This window comes from Haemaphysalis longicornis, unplaced genomic scaffold (assembly GCF_048455015.1).
Source record: "Haemaphysalis longicornis isolate Haplotype H1 unplaced genomic scaffold, Haemaphysalis longicornis Haplotype H1 scaffold_7, whole genome shotgun sequence".
Lineage (NCBI taxonomy): Eukaryota > Metazoa > Arthropoda > Arachnida > Ixodida > Ixodidae > Haemaphysalis > Haemaphysalis longicornis.
Genome location: NW_027526422.1, coordinates 42,194,405 through 42,210,678, shown reverse-complemented (window position 1 = coordinate 42,210,678; position 16,274 = coordinate 42,194,405). Strand labels below are relative to the sequence as shown.

The window sequence follows — 16,274 nt, the reverse complement described above, 5'->3', positions numbered from 1 at the left end:
TATCTTTTTACCCTTCTATGGTCCCTGTCCTCCAGAATGGTCAAGGAATTTTGTCCTGAGAAATTTCCCCACTGTAACCATATGGGTGACTGATACCAGGTATAGGTCCCCGTGCGGTCGTCTTCACACGTCATCCGCTCCCCCTTCACTTTTTTATAATGAACATGAGGCAAGAAATGCGCCCCTGTGAGGTACGGATGGTCACCAAATTTGGTGCACCTTCAACTAAAAGAGAAAAAAAAACGTGCCAAGAATAGGAACTGAGCCGTGTACGTAACGCGTGGTTACAGGTAAGTGCCTTAACCGCTACGTTACACTTAGAGTACACCGAACAAGGCATAAGTCTGGTTACGTGCTTCGAATGCAAAAGCAGTATGGCTTTCCCTGGTATACTTTAGCGCTACATCGCTTGTGTGTCACGATAGTTCCATGAAGCTACAGTACTCAAATCGTAGCTCCTCAGTGCGGAGATTTGCATGGCCATCGGCCTGGCGAAAAAGAAGAAAGGAAGCGAAGAAAACATCGCCATTACGTATGCGACGGCCCCACGTTAGGCCTAACGTTAAACTTCGAAGACTAAGCACGTCGACCGGTGTCCGCAGCTGGTCGTACAATGGGTTCGACATTGCGTTGCACGCCATAGGCTGAACGATAAGTTTAGCTAACGTTGAGCTGAGATGAAGCCTAACAACGTTCTCCCTACCCACTTAAGGACATCAACCAATGCCAATGGCAGCTGCCGTCAGAAGCTCACGGCCAATTCATCACTTCCCATTTGGCTGCGGCGTCAATAGACTCAATGGGTCCAATCTCACATACCCACTCAAGGGTATTGGTCAATGACGATGACAGCTGCCGTCAGAAGCTCACTGCGAATTCAGCAACTCCCATTGTCATAATGCTAGCGCATCAAAGCCCGTACGCATACTTTACTGCCCCGAGGAATTCTCCGTCCTCACAGCCAAACTAACGTGATTCCCTATGCTTTCGTAAGAAATCTGTGGTCGGCCTCAACGCGACAAACGCCAGGCAAACCGACGTAACAATCGATCAATTACTCCTTTGAGGAAAAGGGTGGGGGGATAGTTAGGAACAACGCTCGTCTTAACTGGATGCCCTCTAAAAAAAAAAACAATAGTTAAGGCAACGTAATCTTCCTATAGCCACGCGCGCAATGCACGTACAATTCACCAACCACAAAAGAGCAACGGCGCACGCACCGTTCTGTTGCGAGGCTCGCCTGTGTTCGAAGAAGGCAGCGATGACGAACAGGCTTCCGCCAAGAGCCAGCAGGAGCGTCTGGGTGCGCACGATTCCCAGCCTGCAACCCGGGCATCAGAGGGCCCATGAGGGCAACATACATATTTACATCATTTGAAACGAAACAAAAAAAACACTAGCCTTTATATTTCAATCGACTCTGTTCCTGACACAAAGGGAGCTGTTTTCACAAAAAGAGATTGCGAGTATTGACTAGCTTATCAGCTTCCTTCTAAGAACCAAAATAGAGTATAATCAGAACAGCCCGCGAAAATTGCGGCTTTCCATATCATAAAGCTATTTATACATTTGCTACAAACCTGTCCAGAAGGGCAGAATCAGATTTGGGAGGGCTTGCACCTTTATTTCGCAAACATCATTAGGTGCGAAATCTGTCCGTCCATCCGTAACGCGTAACACGATGCGCCTAAAAGGCACAAGGCAAGTGAACACTTAGAGGTGTGTGTGCGGAGATGAGCCCCTTGAAAGCACGCTTACGCACGATCTGACAATTCCTGTTCGGGAGCTCGTATGTTTTTTTCAGGGTGGCGCATGTGAGCGGTTTTGTACTAACCTAAGGGTTATGTTGAAAACACGGGGCTGATTTTTTTAAGTAAAAGTATGTGCGCGTATATTAGGCTTCCGTTGCTTCCAATGCGACGCAATGACTAAGTCCGTTCTGCATTTCCCCATTCAACACCGGCATGGAAGAGACTGCGTTAGAACGGTGGTTTGGGGTAGTTGGTGCATACTGGTGCGTGTTGTTTTGAATTTCAGTTAGTTCATGGACGAGACAGTGGGTAGACAAATATCTCAGTGTGAGTACTCAAATGACGCACGTCAGCTAAACGTAGGGCCCTGTAAAAAACACGCAGGGGCACCCTAGTAAACTAACGCCACTTTGCAGCACAAAGCGGAAAAGAAAAGAACAGTGGGAGGTCGAGGGGAAGAGGGAAAGCCGTACCGGCCCGCCAGCACGAAGACGAGGAGGAGGACGCCGACGGCGAGGAATCCTCTCGTGAAGAAGTCCGCCGCCTGATTTCCGGTCAGCGTGGCGATCTCCGACACACGGATGGAAAGGAACAGGGACACCACGACCCTGTGCAATGGGAGAAAGGGCGAAAACTTTGGTTGTGTGGGCTCGCCGTTGAAACGGTGTTTTTACACATTATTTTTTAGAGCGAAAGCTCCACTACGACATGTTCCGCAATGTCGTCCATCGCGTCGCAATGACCTTGAGCCAACGGAGCGAATGTGTGACAGGTGTGACGTCATGCTACTTCGACGGCGCTTGGACGCTCATTCTTGCCTTGGATAAAGCACTGGCTGGGCTGCTTACGCGTAGGCGTAGACAGCCCAGATGGGCGTAGACAGTGGGCGTGCGAGATACAAGCTGAATCCATTCATCCGGTAACCTAACTTTCATGAAACTGTGTGTATAGTCTTCGCAAAACCAAGTCAAACAGTCCTTTCGTTCGGGATAACTGTACGTTTAGAAGAGTTTAACCTGACACATTTTTTGTCCCAACGCGTCACTGGAACAAAGCTTACCGTAAAAGAGCTGCTTGCTTGGCCACTTGGTTTATGCATACGTACCAGCAAGAAATGAGACGTAAACACAAAGAAGAGAGGATGAAACGTACACACTAAGCTATAACCTGCAATTAAAAATCGAAACTGCTCTTGAACAACCAAATGCCGACGTATGTCCATGCTCCAGGTAAAAATCTGAGAGATACACATTCGCCCTTTCTATTTCTGAGTCCTTATTTGTAAGACAATGCCTTTTAAGAAAGCGACATGTAATGTGCATTTATTCACACTATTATAATGATGAAATGTGTCAACTTCACCGATGACTCATTTTTTCCATGTGCAAGACGTTTCGCGGTTGTTTCTTTTTCATGATTTTTTTATTCATCCGTTGGTTCGTTTTTTTTTTTTTTTTTTTTTTTTTCAGGGTTGAATGATTGTGGGGTTTAACGCACCGACGCAGCGCCGGCGGCGAGGCGCGCCGTAGTGGAGGGCTCGGGAATAATTCTGACAACCTGAAGATCTTTAATGTGCCCCGAAATCTCGAATACTCGGGTGTTTTTGCTTTTCGACTCCATCAGAAAAGCTGCCGCCGCAGCCAGGAATCGAACCCGCGTTGTTTTTTAGGAGCTACTGACATTCGTGATTTCGTGAGCCCCTTTTTATTTCTTTTCTGGCTTTTTCATTCTTGTTTTTGTTTTGTTCATTCAACCAATGGTCTGCATTTACGTTATAGTATTGTTTAAATGCATTAACTTCCAAATAGTGCATTTTCGTTCTGGCAGAGGGCGTTTCACGGTTGGTGCTGTAGGATACTCGGCAAGGAATGCGTGCAATAAAACTGTCCCCGTCGCCACACGGATGTATGTGCAAAGGCTACATCTCATGTTCCCGGAGCAATACTCTACCGAATGCAAATTTTGCAAAAAAATTACCCCACCTTCCCGCGAGGGGAACCCTGTGGAGATGCGACGCATTTTGGGGGTTCACTTGGTGTTTCCGTTGGGTTGATTCTCTAATTGCGTGAAACGTGTGAGGAACGCGTATGATGTATTCTTTATTTAACACGCGGCGTAACGTTAACGATGACGGCCTTGTGGTCGCTGAAGTGTACGGGTAGTGGATGGTGAAATAACGGGGCCACCGTGCAATTTGCAGCGAAGATCAAGTCTATCCACATGCCCGAAATCGGAACACCGGTGCTGGAACGACCGCGGCTATGACGCAACGTGGCGCGGCTATGACGCAACACAATCCAACACAATCCGCTTTAATCCAATCTAATCCAAATCCAATCCAATCCAAGCCAAGCCAAGCCAAGCCAATCGAATCCAATCCAATGCCCCTCGCGAGAGAGTGTTCGCTATCGGAGAGGAGAGGGGGTGAGCGGCGGAGAGCGCAGCTCGCGCGGCGAGGGGAATGGGGGAGGGGTGTGGACGGACAACAACAACGCCGTATGGAGGGACAAGGCGAGTGAATGAGATGCAGTCGCATCTAAAAAACCAGGAACACTCCGCCGCATAACTGGAGAAGGCGACTTTAGCTTCCAGCTCCTCACTGGCGACCCAGCTTTCGCTGGACGACAGGGCGCAGGCAGCCATGACGTCATATGGGCTCCAGTGAACAACGAACCGCTCCCAACGGGCCACAGGACCCACATTAGTCGCTCAATAAACGTTCTCTCTCTCTCTCTCTCTCTCTCTCTCTCTCTCTCTCTCTCTCTCTCTCTCTCTCTCTCTCTCTATCTATCTATCTATCTATCTATCTATCTATCTATCTATCTATCTATCTATCTATCTATCTATCCATCTATCTTTTTCTCATTCGCCGCACGTTCCTGCGTGCGTGCACGGCAGCGTACCTTACATGTTCAGCCTCGCTGTATGCCACGGCAATTCATTACAGTGTTAATAGATACGATTTGGGGGACATCCTAATTCTAAAATGAAATCTGATCGATTCCAGTTGTTGATCAATTCGCTCTCGCACTACAAACGGCTGGCCTACTAGTTGGTAGAGCAATGACCATAGCTAGGCAGTGGGCCCGGGTTCAAATCCCGGCCCAGGGCGAATTTTTAATGCATAGCATTCTTTTCCGAGTACGCCCATAGCCAGGACCGCGTAACGCTCTGCATTTTCACAAAAACGCAGATTGGCGGACGTAACGCATGTAATCGTTATAATAGCGTAAATGGAGATCATTTGTTCGGACAGAATTAAAAAAACAAAGCAAGAAGAAAATTATAAAAGAATTGCCGAAAATTTCGAAGCGTGTAACGGCCTGCATTTCCACAAAAATGCAGATTTAGCGAAAGCAATACTTGTAATCGTTACAATAGCGTATATGGGGATAATTGGCCGGACAGAATTTAGAAAAATCCGCCGCGGTGCTCAGTGGCTAAGGCGTTGAGCTGCTGAGCTCGAGGTCGCGGGTTCGATTCCCTGCCGCGGCGGCCGCTTTTCTGATGGAGGCGATAGGCAAAAACGCTCGTGTGTACGAGATTTCGGCGCACGTTAAAAATCCCCAGGTGGTCGAAATTAATCCAGAGCCCTCCACTACGGCGCGCCTCATCGCCTACGTTGCGTCGGCGCGTTAAACCCTACAATCAATCAATCAAGAATTTAGATTAACCCAAAAATTTGGTTGTTAAGGACTCACACTCCAGACAAGCGGCATAATAATGCTACGCATTAGTAGATAATTCCCTGAATTTCTGCAGATTTTTTTTTTTTTGTTTCATCTCGGAAGTTCTTTCGAAAGCTGTATAGCTTTCCTTTGAAGCCATACGGCTGCACTTCAGGTGTCAAATTCTCCTTCGCAATGCACTACGGAGGTTGGAGAAGCGTTCTCACCAGAGGTAGAGGTGGGTGAGCAGGTACCTCCGTATCTGCTTATACAGGAACAGCTGGCTCAGACCGGACGAGTACGGGGAGGCATGCAGAGACCGGGACGCGTGCTGCAGCAGCAGCTTGGTCGAGCCCGGCGGCAGGCCGACTCGGCCAAGCTGCGCCATCCTCCGTAGTGTGGAGTCGGCGGCGCTCAGGTGGCCGCCCAGGAGCTGCTGGTGTATGGAGTGAGGAACCAGCCTGCGCGCACAAAGCCGCGCCTCATCTGAGCCCCAGGAGTTTTGCAGGCCGGCTTAATTCTCGTCTGTTAAAATGGTGGGAGGTGCGAAACGAATAAGCATGACTGGTGAAAGAATGTGCTTTATACATTTCCTACTGTAGTGAAGTCAGCGCGGATGAGCCCCGACGGAATGTTGTCTCCCCTTCCCCTCGTTATTGTTCACCTTTATTTGTTCTTTTGTCACCCCATCGGCAGGGAAGAATGTGGTGGCCGGCGCCAGCGCGGCGCCTGGGGAAAGCTTCCCTTTCCCCCTGACTGTCAAAGACGGAGGGGGAGGAAGTCAAAGCTATGCGCGCTGGTCGGGGTGACGGAATGGTCGAGGGAGACAAACCGGCGACTGAAATCTCGAAATTCAACGAGTTTGTCGGGAGTTACGACTGCTAGCTGACTCGCTCCCTTGGCACTTTCTGACCAGAACCCCGCGCATTTGTTCGCCAACAGCGCGGCGGCTTGGCACCTTTTGAGCTTACGGGCTTCGCCCCGGGGTTCGTACCGCGATACCCGCGCTCACTATAGCGCATTTTATCGTGACCCAGTTTTCGTGTTCGTCTTGTTCATGCTTGATCGTCTTTTGTTGCACCTACTCCTCTATCTCTCCGACTGCGTATGTCTTCGTCACGCCCATCCACGGCAGACATTACCCAACCTCACCAACGAACCGAACTTTACTTCTACATTACAGCATTTTTTATGAGAAGCATATAAACAGGTGCTCCAAGGAGAAAGAAAGCATAAAATGGACACTCAAGGCCGGTTAACTTTTTGATTTAACGAGAAGATCACGCACAAAGAAAATGGGCATGGCGGGTGACGCCATGCGCAGGAGGTCCTCCGCGAAGGACTCGATGGAGGGATGAACTAGGAAAATTCGTGGGAAAAGGGTGGACAGCTAGCACTCGTTAGACGTCGCTGGAAATCTGTTAGAGAGGCCTTCGTCCTGCAGTGAACAAAACCAGGCTGATGATGATGAAAAGACTACGATTCTTGTATCTCCTTGGCTTTTTTTTTTTTTTTGGCAGCCAACAATGCACTGCTTCATATTGTCGTGAACCATGTCTTGTTTTGTTTTCTTTTGTGTTTTGTCGTAAGCGTCTGGCCACGCTCGGCTCTCTTATTTTTTTTTCGAAGCGAAGCGCATGTTCCATTTTCTTTCTTCTATATGCCGCACGGGTTATCTTATTTGATAGGAAGAGCGTTTCGCCCTGTTGTCACTAGCCTAGAACGTTGGTTCTTGATCGCCAGTGTTCGGGATCTAATTAGACGATTCCAGAAATAATCACACTGAAAAAAATTACACCATCTCCCCGTGGGGAACCATGAGGAGGATGCGAAGCATCATGGGGGTTTCTTGTAGGTTCCATTGTGTTGCCGTTATATGTTGTTTCATTTATCGGAGCACGAATGGGAACGTAGTGTGAACCCCCATGTAGAGACAGAGAAATGTAGAGACAGCGAAGAGACCGACACCCGCGTTACCTGATCGAACACCTCCTGGTTCTCGTCTTTTTTTATTGCGTGCTCACGCTCCTACCCCGCTGCCCGCCCTCTTCGTCCTCTTCTCTGGTTGAGCTGCAAGGCGCGTGGCGCTCCTGCCACAGCTTTCCCACGGGAAATTCGACATCCTCCTCTGAAGTTTTCAGTTCGTCGTTTCCGTTGACGTTCAGCTTCGCGTGCCTTCGTTGTATCAGTAGCTTCTTGACGTAGTTTGAATGAGTGAAGGACATAAGGCGCGTTCGTAGCGCATGCTCCCGTCTCAGTTTGTAGCGCTGTGGGAAGAGCGTCACGTACCTCCCGTTGCGGCCAGAGAGTCAAGGGATCGAAACCGGGCGCCGCCGAACTATTTCTTTTTATAGTGGACAGCGCTGGCGTCAGCCCAAACGCTGATGGGGCTGAAGAGACGCGCATGCGCAGTAGAGTGCGGACGACGGCCAACGACAACGAGGGAGGGAGGGACACAGCCCCGAGCATGAGATGCTTCGCATCCAATAAGTAATCCGCCTCTTTCATTGCGGTGGGCTGCCACCTAGCGTGCCTAGCGGAAGTTGAAGCTGTAGGGTTTGCCGGCGTTTCCTCCGGCTGCGTTCTCGTTGTATGCACGGCAATCCCACATTACGGCGAGGAGCAGCCGAAGTTTTTCTTCTGTGTTGGTGTTATAACGCCTTAAGACGACAGCCCCTGGTCATCACATAATACCAGGCGGCTTCTTATCACTGAATGAGGGCTGGCAGAGAAATCTCGGACAGATCCGTGTGCCGTCCGAGTAGCAGAGCGAGCAGTACTTGGAGTCGTTTGGCATGAAGTGCGATCGCCAGCTCAACAAAGGCCGGCAGTTCGCTGGACACATGTACGATTGGTACACGCGATTCGCATGCGACTGATCGTTACGACTGTCGCCACGACTAGTCGTACGCGTGAATTTGAGACGGCCCGATGCGCGCATGAGATGCGTCGTCGGTGTCGCTCCGCCCACTGTTTTTGCTCCATGGTCAACTACGATGATCGCTGAGCTGAATTTGTAGATTCTGCGCGTTTGTTCGCAAGAAATGGATAAAGCAAGCAATCGTGAAGCGTTTTCTGCCTTCGGAAACAGTCCGCGCACACGCCGGCCGCGCCTGGCAGCTCGGCACACTCAGCGGCTCGAACCGGCGCAGACCACGGTAGCAACGGTAGCAACCGCGCTTGTCGCTGCTCTTCTGAATCAATCTGATCGCTAAAAAGTTCTACATGCGAGAAAGTAGGTGTTAGTGTGGTGAAAAATTGTGCTAGGGATTGTTGCCAGGGCTTATTTTAAAAGCGGCGATCAGATATATCTGCCGCGATGCAAGCCTATACGCCTCGAGATTCGCGATCGCTGCGCCGCCTGCCGCCGCTTCTCCGCGGCGTTTGCGGGATTATCGCTGCGTGGCTGATAGGTGGTCATGCAGTGTTTTGGTTTTCTTTCGCTTCTCTTTGCCTTTCCGTGCTCTAAACAACTTGTTATGGTGACGTCTGTAAGCTAACTGCACGTTTAGGGCACTTAAAAAAAACAGCTGCGTCTTGGTAGAGCGCTCTAACGCCAACAAGAGCTACCCGGGGAGGCGGTTCTGCGCGCTTCTTGGCCGCTCTTGCGGGCGTCGGCGATGGCAGCAGCATATCACCGCTGTCACCTTCGAACACGTCAGCACAAGTGAATTCTATTTATTGTCGCCTCGTTTAGACCTGATATTGGCACTGTAAAAGGTTGGTTCGTTTTGCAGCGCGGACAACAAATGCGGCTTTGCTTCGAATACGTACGTCGTAGAAAAATATATTTCGGGGATGTGATAACCCAATAGCTGACAAAAACTTGTGCCTTTTATGGGAATATAAGCCACGCGAAAATATTAAGTACGGAAAAGAAAATGTTAAGTCAGATATGTGCCCACTCATGCCTTATAGTAAGAACCAATGAAACCACGGGAAAATGAATGGTCTGCAAGTAAGGAATAAATAGAATAGTACGGGAATAAAAAAAAAACGAGTGCAGCTTCTGAAATGCTAAAGACGTTTGTTTGAGCAAGGTAGTATTCACCACACCAACTAGATGCGAAATGCACTGATATTTCGCTAGACATGGGCGGGTGGGGGGGATGAGGAGGAGGACGCTCAACTATCGTTGTTTACAAATGCGGAGCGAAATCAACGAATGAACGTTTTAGTAATCACACACACAAGCTGCGTGTTCACTTTTCGTTTGTTTTTCGCTTTGAAAAACGGCTGATCACTCGGCGGACTCATTTTTTGAAGAATACTGGGTAGGCAGTTCACAAGCGATACGAGGTGTCGTTGGAAGAGTTGATTGATTGATTGCAGGGTTTAACGCGCCGACGCAACGGAGACGATGAGGCACGCCGTAGTGGAGGGCTCCGGATTAATTTTGACCACCTAGAGCCTTAACGCGCGCCGAAATCTCGTACACCCGGGCTCGTTGGAAGAGTGTCGTATCTGATAAGGGTCTCTGATTTCGGTTTATGCTAGATTCTGCAGTCTCCCTGTGTCATGACTCATATGACGGTGTTTCGAAGAAGAGTTTGGTCACGGACGCGGATTACTCTTTAAAGGGAAGCTGAAGCGCTTTCCAAAAAAATTGAGTTAGATTAACAGTTCTATAGTTTCTTGCGCGCTGATTCCGAATATCACATTGAAATTTATCGTACATGAGTCCAAGAGGCACTTATCTTGCAAAAAGTGCGGCCCCGTTTGAAAGACGGGCGCTTTTCGTCTTTTGACGCCCCTGATTGGTTGCGCCCGTCATGACGTCAAAGGAGGACATCCTTCGGCCGCGCGGGTTGTCGGAAGCATTGCGAACGATCGCACGGTTGCCTTTGCGGCAATTTAGCTTGCAGTTTAATTTTCGCACATGACTGGAAGTTTCTTTTATAATTTCCCGTGCTGTTGGTTCAATTATCTTGGAGCCTAAATTTTCTTTACACGACAGAGAACCCCAAAGCAGTGACTGTGACGTCGACTAGTAGATTCCATCAAAATATTTTTGAATTAGGCAACCAGCATAGGGGGATTTTATACCTTATGTTAATATTAGGTACTGCCTTAACTGTTTCTTATTATACACAAAACCATTTATGCCGAAGATTAATGGGCGTTTTATAAACAATCTACCAGCGAAAAGCACGTACGTGCAGTGCGCGAAAAAATAGCGTTCATGCGCTGTAAACGTATATGCGAGACACATCTTGCCGGTACACGCATAAACCAACAAGCAGACTCTGCTTCCGCATTTCCTTTGTTCGTTGTCGCCCACCCCAGCCCTGTTACTCATCCCCGCACACAGACCCACACGCGCGCGCAATTTCGGCAGCGGCGCTACGGCGCCTCCGCGATTGATAGCTGCACTTCGATGAGTGGCGTCTTACTGCTTCACATGCATTTATTCTGAAAACGCTGCAGCATACTAGTGCCTGCTCAGCATTATTGGCTGTAGTAGGGCTTGATTTTCGCTTGTGCGTTGCGCATTCTGCTACAATATTACGGCCACCTCGTTATAATTAACAGACCAGTCGGACAAGGCAGTTACGTTGTAGTTACGTTACTTTAGGTAACAATCACCAAACGTTTGTGATAATGAATCGTTGGCCTGTTTCAGCATTTCTAGATTTAAGCATTTACCGCGATAGTCGGACAGAGGCCGTATATTTACTCTTCGCTCCTAATTTTTTTAGTATCATCATTATATATATCACCAACTATCACTGGAGCACACTTGAGGTTCAGTGATAAAAGTGCTTGCCAGGTTATAATATGCAGCCACACGGAATCTTGGGCAAACAAATTAGGCCCCCGCAGTCAACACAAATTATGGCACGGTGAGGGTTCGGAGTGGTGTTTTTTTTTTTTAATTCCAGACAAACATCACCTTATCGTGACACGTACACTTGCAAAATAAGTAATCTGGTTGTCTTGGTTCTTTTACTTTGTAGGAATACTGTTTACCTCTTAGCCGGGAGAGAACTTCTATCAGGATTGGCCCCTTGTTTTAGTTTCGCCAAAAAATTGTTTTTTTGAACACTGTCCTGAGCCCATAGGGAAAGAAAACCGACACGTTTAACGAAACAAGTATTTCCTGAACAAATGTGACTTGGTTTCTGGAATGCAACGAAACATCCCCGGCCAAAGTACAGCAGTATTTCCCATCCTTCCTAAATCTAGAATCTAATGTGAACATTCACGTCCGTCGCATCAAAAAAAAAAAAACCCGCATTGGAGCGGTTTACAAAGTATTTAACATAGTGTAGTATATTCTCTGTCATCAAGCACAGCCACCTCGGCTGTCGCTTCCGTATGTTATCAAGCATCCCGGCGTGGAATTATTCTGCTTAGGAATACGGCATGATAACGTATGCCTCGTTTGGCGTTCGTGCATACTTTTTGAACACGAAAATTGTACAAATGAGTGCTATCAACCACAACAACAACAAGTATCATTCACAAGGAAACACGGCGAAAAGAGCATGGCCGAGGCGGCCGATCCGGCCGGAAGTCCAGGTATGACGTTTTTCAGCCGGTTTTCGCCGGCGTTCTTCGGTCTTCCGGCATCGCGCGGCGAGATGGGGGCGGGGCATCGGGCCACTTTTGTTTGCTCATTGCGCAGCTTCTATTGCATGTATTGCGAAAATATTTCGTACACATGAACTATTCAATGTGTACTTGCTGCTAGTCAACTTTTCTTTTAATTCTAAAACCGCTTCACTTTCCCTTTAAACCCATCTTCGCGCTTCTCGTGGAGGATAAATGTAACAGATGAATCTTTGCGAGCGCTCACCTCGCTCGGGACAAGACGACCCAGCAATAAATTTGTCGTCGTGTGCTGACTCCGGAGTGTAATTTTGTATTATCCATCGTACTTCTTTGGTACAATGTTTGTGAAATTTATGCCGCATTAGCTTGTTCATGGTACTGATCAATATCTGATATGTGATATTGGCAGGCGTAACTTGCGTGCTGTCAGGTATGAGTGCTCCGCTAGATTTTGTAAGTGCACAAAGTCGATTTACATCATAGTGTGTATGGCCGCAACATGACCATCGGAGGAAAGACTGCTTACGGAGACACAGTCACTAAATTTCAGGGCAGCCGAATTGCAATCAGCTGCATGCAAATGCTGGCTTCGGGACGCCGGCCTGTGACACACGCCTGGCGCTCATATAGATCTCACTAATATCGCGTCATAAACGTTTATACTCTCGTGAACATACCACGCTTGCAAACAGAGTGCCTGCTCCACGTTATTCGGTATTTCGAACGCGGACAAACGGTAAATCGCTGTCTTGAACGAGCCCCAAAAGCAACGGCGACAGGGGGGAGCGGGCCGGGGACTCCCGCGCCTGCTTTCGAAACGGGCCGCTAGGGGGATTTCAGTGGCGCCCCTACAGGCCGCGCTCGAGGCGCTGACCGGTCGCCGCGGCGCGCGGTGCGCCGAGCGGCCGAGAGATGGCGATACCTGCGCGGAAGCATCGAAACAGGCTACGCAGATGTTTCGGTCACCGATCACTCAAACGGCAGTTATAACTTAAATAGAGTTCCACATGCGAGAAAGGGGATGATAGTGTAGTGAAAAGTTGTGTTGCGGATTGTAATTCGCAGTTGCACAGATAGCAGCGATCAAATATCCGCCAGGATGCCGAGCCGACGCGAGCGACGCAAGCCGCCGTAGCCGATCGCGTGCGGCCGACGGGAAGCGATAGAAGCCGACACCGTTCCCTTTTCGGCACTCCGAGTTACAGCGGAACGTACCACAAGTTGTGGGCATTGTTACGCGCACAACGAGCACACACAAAAAATCAAACGATGTAAATACAACCACGACCCCTTCCCGCTTGTGCGGGAGCTGTGGGGAATGTCGTCTGCTGCCCCTACTGGACTGCTTAGGGACTTGGCCGCTAGGGGATTGCGCATGCGCAGTGGGGTTGTGAAAGAGGCGGATTAAAGCTGGCATTTCTTGCTGCCGGTTACCTTCTATATATTATGTTCATGGTTTTTCAGAGCATGGAACGAAGAGCCCAGAGCGAGGCAAGCCAGATTTTACTCGATCGTCGCCGTCTTCCTGAAAACCTGTTGGCTTTCGCTTTCGTCGTAGCCAAACAGCAACGGTCTTTTTAACGCCATCTTATCGTCGCGGCGTACAGGAAAATTCGGCAACCAGGCCCGGTGATGTACGGGCACTTTAAAGGGACTCTGCAGCACTTCCCATAAATGCTTTCACTCTTTCGTTTGCGTCTGGCAGCACTGCGAAGACTATAATTATCGCCTTCACGGAGCGGCACTGCGTGATTTGCTCTTCGCAGCAGATACGCCTTCCGTTTCTGCTCTGATTTTGTGGCTTTCTTTTTAAAGTGGCTATCAAATGCGTTCAATGCTGCAATTGGAGAAAAGCCGGCCAATAGCCGCTGCATCGTTGTAATGGCGTCATTCGAGCGGCCGAAGAACGCCGAGAGCGGAAAAGAGGGTAAAATCTTTGAGCATGTTTCTAAGTTATCTAATGGACATAGAGCCGTAATTTTTGGCTGATGTACTTTCAACCGCCCCCTAATCTAGGTACTGGATGTGTTTGTTGACCACGTTGGACAAGCATTTAAGATTTGGAAAAAAGTTGAAAAAAAGTGTTTCAGGGTCTCTTTAAGGGCGGAGCTTGGTGACGCCAACGAAGCTTCACAGGAATGCCCAGGACGGGTTGCCGCCCTGGACGCGAGGCCAAATTTTCTTCGAGTGAGCCCATAGTTTGAGGTAATCCCGAGGGAATGTGGAATCCGAAGAGGACAAGGTTGCACTAAGTTAGTTGGCTTGTGGTTGTTGGCCGGGTGGTAATCCAGTGCCCTAGTGGACAAGGAATGCAATTGAATTTCGGCCTTAACATATCGTTCCATTTCTTCCTCACAGTTGGTGCCGATATAGCTTACCAGAGGAAGGCTAGAGAGACCAACTGGGGCCCCGCCAGGGCCAGTTGCACGTAGCGCCAGGCGGTGATGAGGGAGGACAGCGCCGCTAGCAGGACGTAGCTGGCCACGGAGGCCAGGGACAGCGTGCAGGCGCCTTGCACGTGGAACGGCGTCGGAAGCAGCTCCAGCATCAGCACGAACGACACCAGCTGACTGCCCTGCATGCATGCCGACTTAGGTATACGAGGGGCCGTCTGACACATCGGCACTCGCATTTGGGCCCATTCTATTGTATACTGCAGGCTCGCACTGGCCCTTTGCTCACCACGGAGCAGGCAGCCTGGAGAGCGTAGAGCAGCGCGAAGGCCAAGAAGCAGGGCGCGAACAGCAGCGACACCGCCGACGCCACCTGCATCGCTTGCGCCACGAGCAGCGTGGTCCTGCGACCTCCGGGCACACAGTCTGCGCACGCGCAGAACACAAGGGCTCCCAGGGCACACGAAGCCGGCCGCAAGTACACCTTCACGAGGTCGGCCAGCCAAGAGCGATCGCACACCAGGTCCCACTACGTAGGAAGCAGTTGGGGAAGGTTATGCTACAGATTAAGAAATCGGAAATCTGAAATTTTCTCGTTCGCGGAGCCAAGCTGTAAACGGTACAGGGCCATTTACTGCCAGTCATCATATGGACCACTGATCACCCTTCCTTTTTTGCGCAAAACCAATATTAGACTACCTCTGCCGATTTCGGGGGAGATTCGTGGAGCTTAATTCGTGAAGTATGTCGTATTTTCCTGTGTATAACACGCTTGCGCAAACGTTGATGCAAGGGGAAGGAGGATCCGAGGAGGGTCTTCGATGGCCCTACGTTATGCCTAACGTCACGCTTCGAGCTCTAAGGTCGTCAACCGGTACCCCCTGCTCAACGTGCATTGAGTGTGACATTGGTTGGCACGCCGTAAAGCTCACGTTAAAGGCTAACCGAAGTTAGGCCTAACATGGGATGCTGTGCCTAACGTCATGATTTGAGGTGTAACGTCGCCAACCAGACTCACTGGAAGCAGTACGGATTGTGCTTAGTGTATTTCAAGCTGCGGCCGCCGGTTGAAATCGCAAGGCCTCAAAGCGTAACGTTACGCCTAAGCTCCTACCTAAACTCCGGCACATACTCGACAGTTGCTGCTGTTAGTCGAGCAAGGAAAGCGTTATGCCCAAAAAATAGTGAGAAGAGATGAATGCTGCTTTCTCACGATATTTCGTGGCTGGAGCGTCGAAACCGTCACTCAATTTTAGTCTTATCATGTCTTCGCTGTCCTTTCTTACTTTCCCCTCTATCTAATTTCATATATTCTGCGTACGCCACTGTCGCAGCCATTCGCAGCATCCCTGTGACTGGATACCTCGCTGATGACGCTGTCCGTTCTGTCGGCAGCCAGGTACTCGTATCCCTCTGTGCATGGCTTGGTGCCCGCCCGGTGATTGGTGGGATCGCTGGAACGTAAACGGAAACCGTTTAGCAAATCACATGGTGACAGCGCGTTAGATGGTCGAGCATGTCACCTCATTAACACGTGTGCCAGTTGAAGTTTTAAATTTCCCGCTCTTCTCCTGGCAGAATCTTGAAAGAGCCATAAACACAACGTGCAACGTTGCCCTATTCGAAAGGCTGCGCAGTCAATAGGCGTCTATAATTTTGCTCAGCGTAAAACAATGCTTCTATCGCAGGGGGATTGGTCTTTAAATGGGCCATGAAGACAAAATACAAGTTTGTTTTATTCGAAAAATTTCGTGTTCTCTAATACCCCCAGCGCTTGTCCGGGAGTAAACGATGCTTTATTCAATGCGAAATTCATCAATTTAAGCTAAAATTTTGGTTTCCCCGCCAAAACGAGTGTTTGAACCACTGAGAAAGAAGTATTTCTTGCTCCGTGAACGATGTTTGCA

The 16,274-nt window shown here is 49.3% G+C and overlaps 1 protein-coding gene across 1 annotated transcript in view; it reads right to left on the bottom strand.

The window, feature by feature from the left end:
• Nucleotides 1–16,274, bottom strand: part of LOC144147414 (organic cation transporter protein-like) — a 42,437-nt gene that overhangs the window by 14,286 nt on the left and 11,877 nt on the right. Inside the window, exons 3-8 of the mRNA XM_077679543.1 lie at nucleotides 15,731–15,821; nucleotides 14,657–14,896; nucleotides 14,353–14,549; nucleotides 5,647–5,880; nucleotides 2,225–2,359; nucleotides 1,221–1,321 (exon numbers count right to left, since the gene is read on the bottom strand). Of these exons, the coding sequence (XP_077535669.1) occupies nucleotides 1,221–1,321; nucleotides 2,225–2,359; nucleotides 5,647–5,880; nucleotides 14,353–14,549; nucleotides 14,657–14,896; nucleotides 15,731–15,821 (998 nt within the window). The remainder of the gene's footprint in view (nucleotides 1–1,220; nucleotides 1,322–2,224; nucleotides 2,360–5,646; nucleotides 5,881–14,352; nucleotides 14,550–14,656; nucleotides 14,897–15,730; nucleotides 15,822–16,274) is intronic.